Raw genomic sequence first — 553 nt, forward strand, 5'->3', positions numbered from 1 at the left:
TTTCTTAATAAACGTGCTTTCAATGACGTGCAGGAAACAGCAAAAATAAAAAAGACTAAGAAAATCCTGACCTTGTTACTACGGGCAGCCAGGTGCTTAGAGCGGGGCCTACAGGTGCAACGAGGGTGGGGCTGGGTATCAGGTGCTGCATCCAAATTCAGCTCCACCACTAAGTGGCAGCATGTCCTTGGCCAGGCACCTCCTGGGGCCTCAGATTCCTCATCTGCGGTAACAAGGGTCTGCACCAATGCATTCAGGTCCCCTCGTCCCCTAACACGTGGGCCCACTCACAGATTCCTGCCCTTCTGACCGGCAGTGGGGCCGGCCTGCCTCCTACCATACAGGCTGCCCTGCTGCCTTTGCCACATACCCAGAGCAATGAGGCCGAAGAGCAGCCCCAGGAGGAGCAGCCAGGTGAGCAGCAGGCCCAGCAGCCACTTCCACCAGCTGCAGCAGGAGCCGCAGGGGCACCAGGCTGGCGCCGCTCCCCAAGGGCCACTGCCAGCACCACCAACATTGCCACCTCCTCCACTGCCACCACCACCACTGCTGC

At 59.5% G+C, this 553-nt stretch overlaps 1 protein-coding gene across 1 annotated transcript in view; it reads right to left on the minus strand.

The window, feature by feature from the left end:
• Positions 1-553, minus strand: part of COL17A1 (collagen, type XVII, alpha 1) — a 63,132-nt gene that overhangs the window by 33,025 nt on the left and 29,554 nt on the right. Inside the window, exon 16 of the mRNA XM_011977538.1 lies at positions 371-553. Coding sequence (XP_011832928.1) covers positions 371-553 — 183 coding nt within the window. The remainder of the gene's footprint in view (positions 1-370) is intronic.

The sequence above is a fragment of the Mandrillus leucophaeus genome, unplaced genomic scaffold (assembly GCF_000951045.1).
Source record: "Mandrillus leucophaeus isolate KB7577 unplaced genomic scaffold, Mleu.le_1.0 Scaffold18, whole genome shotgun sequence".
Taxonomy (NCBI): domain Eukaryota; kingdom Metazoa; phylum Chordata; class Mammalia; order Primates; family Cercopithecidae; genus Mandrillus; species Mandrillus leucophaeus.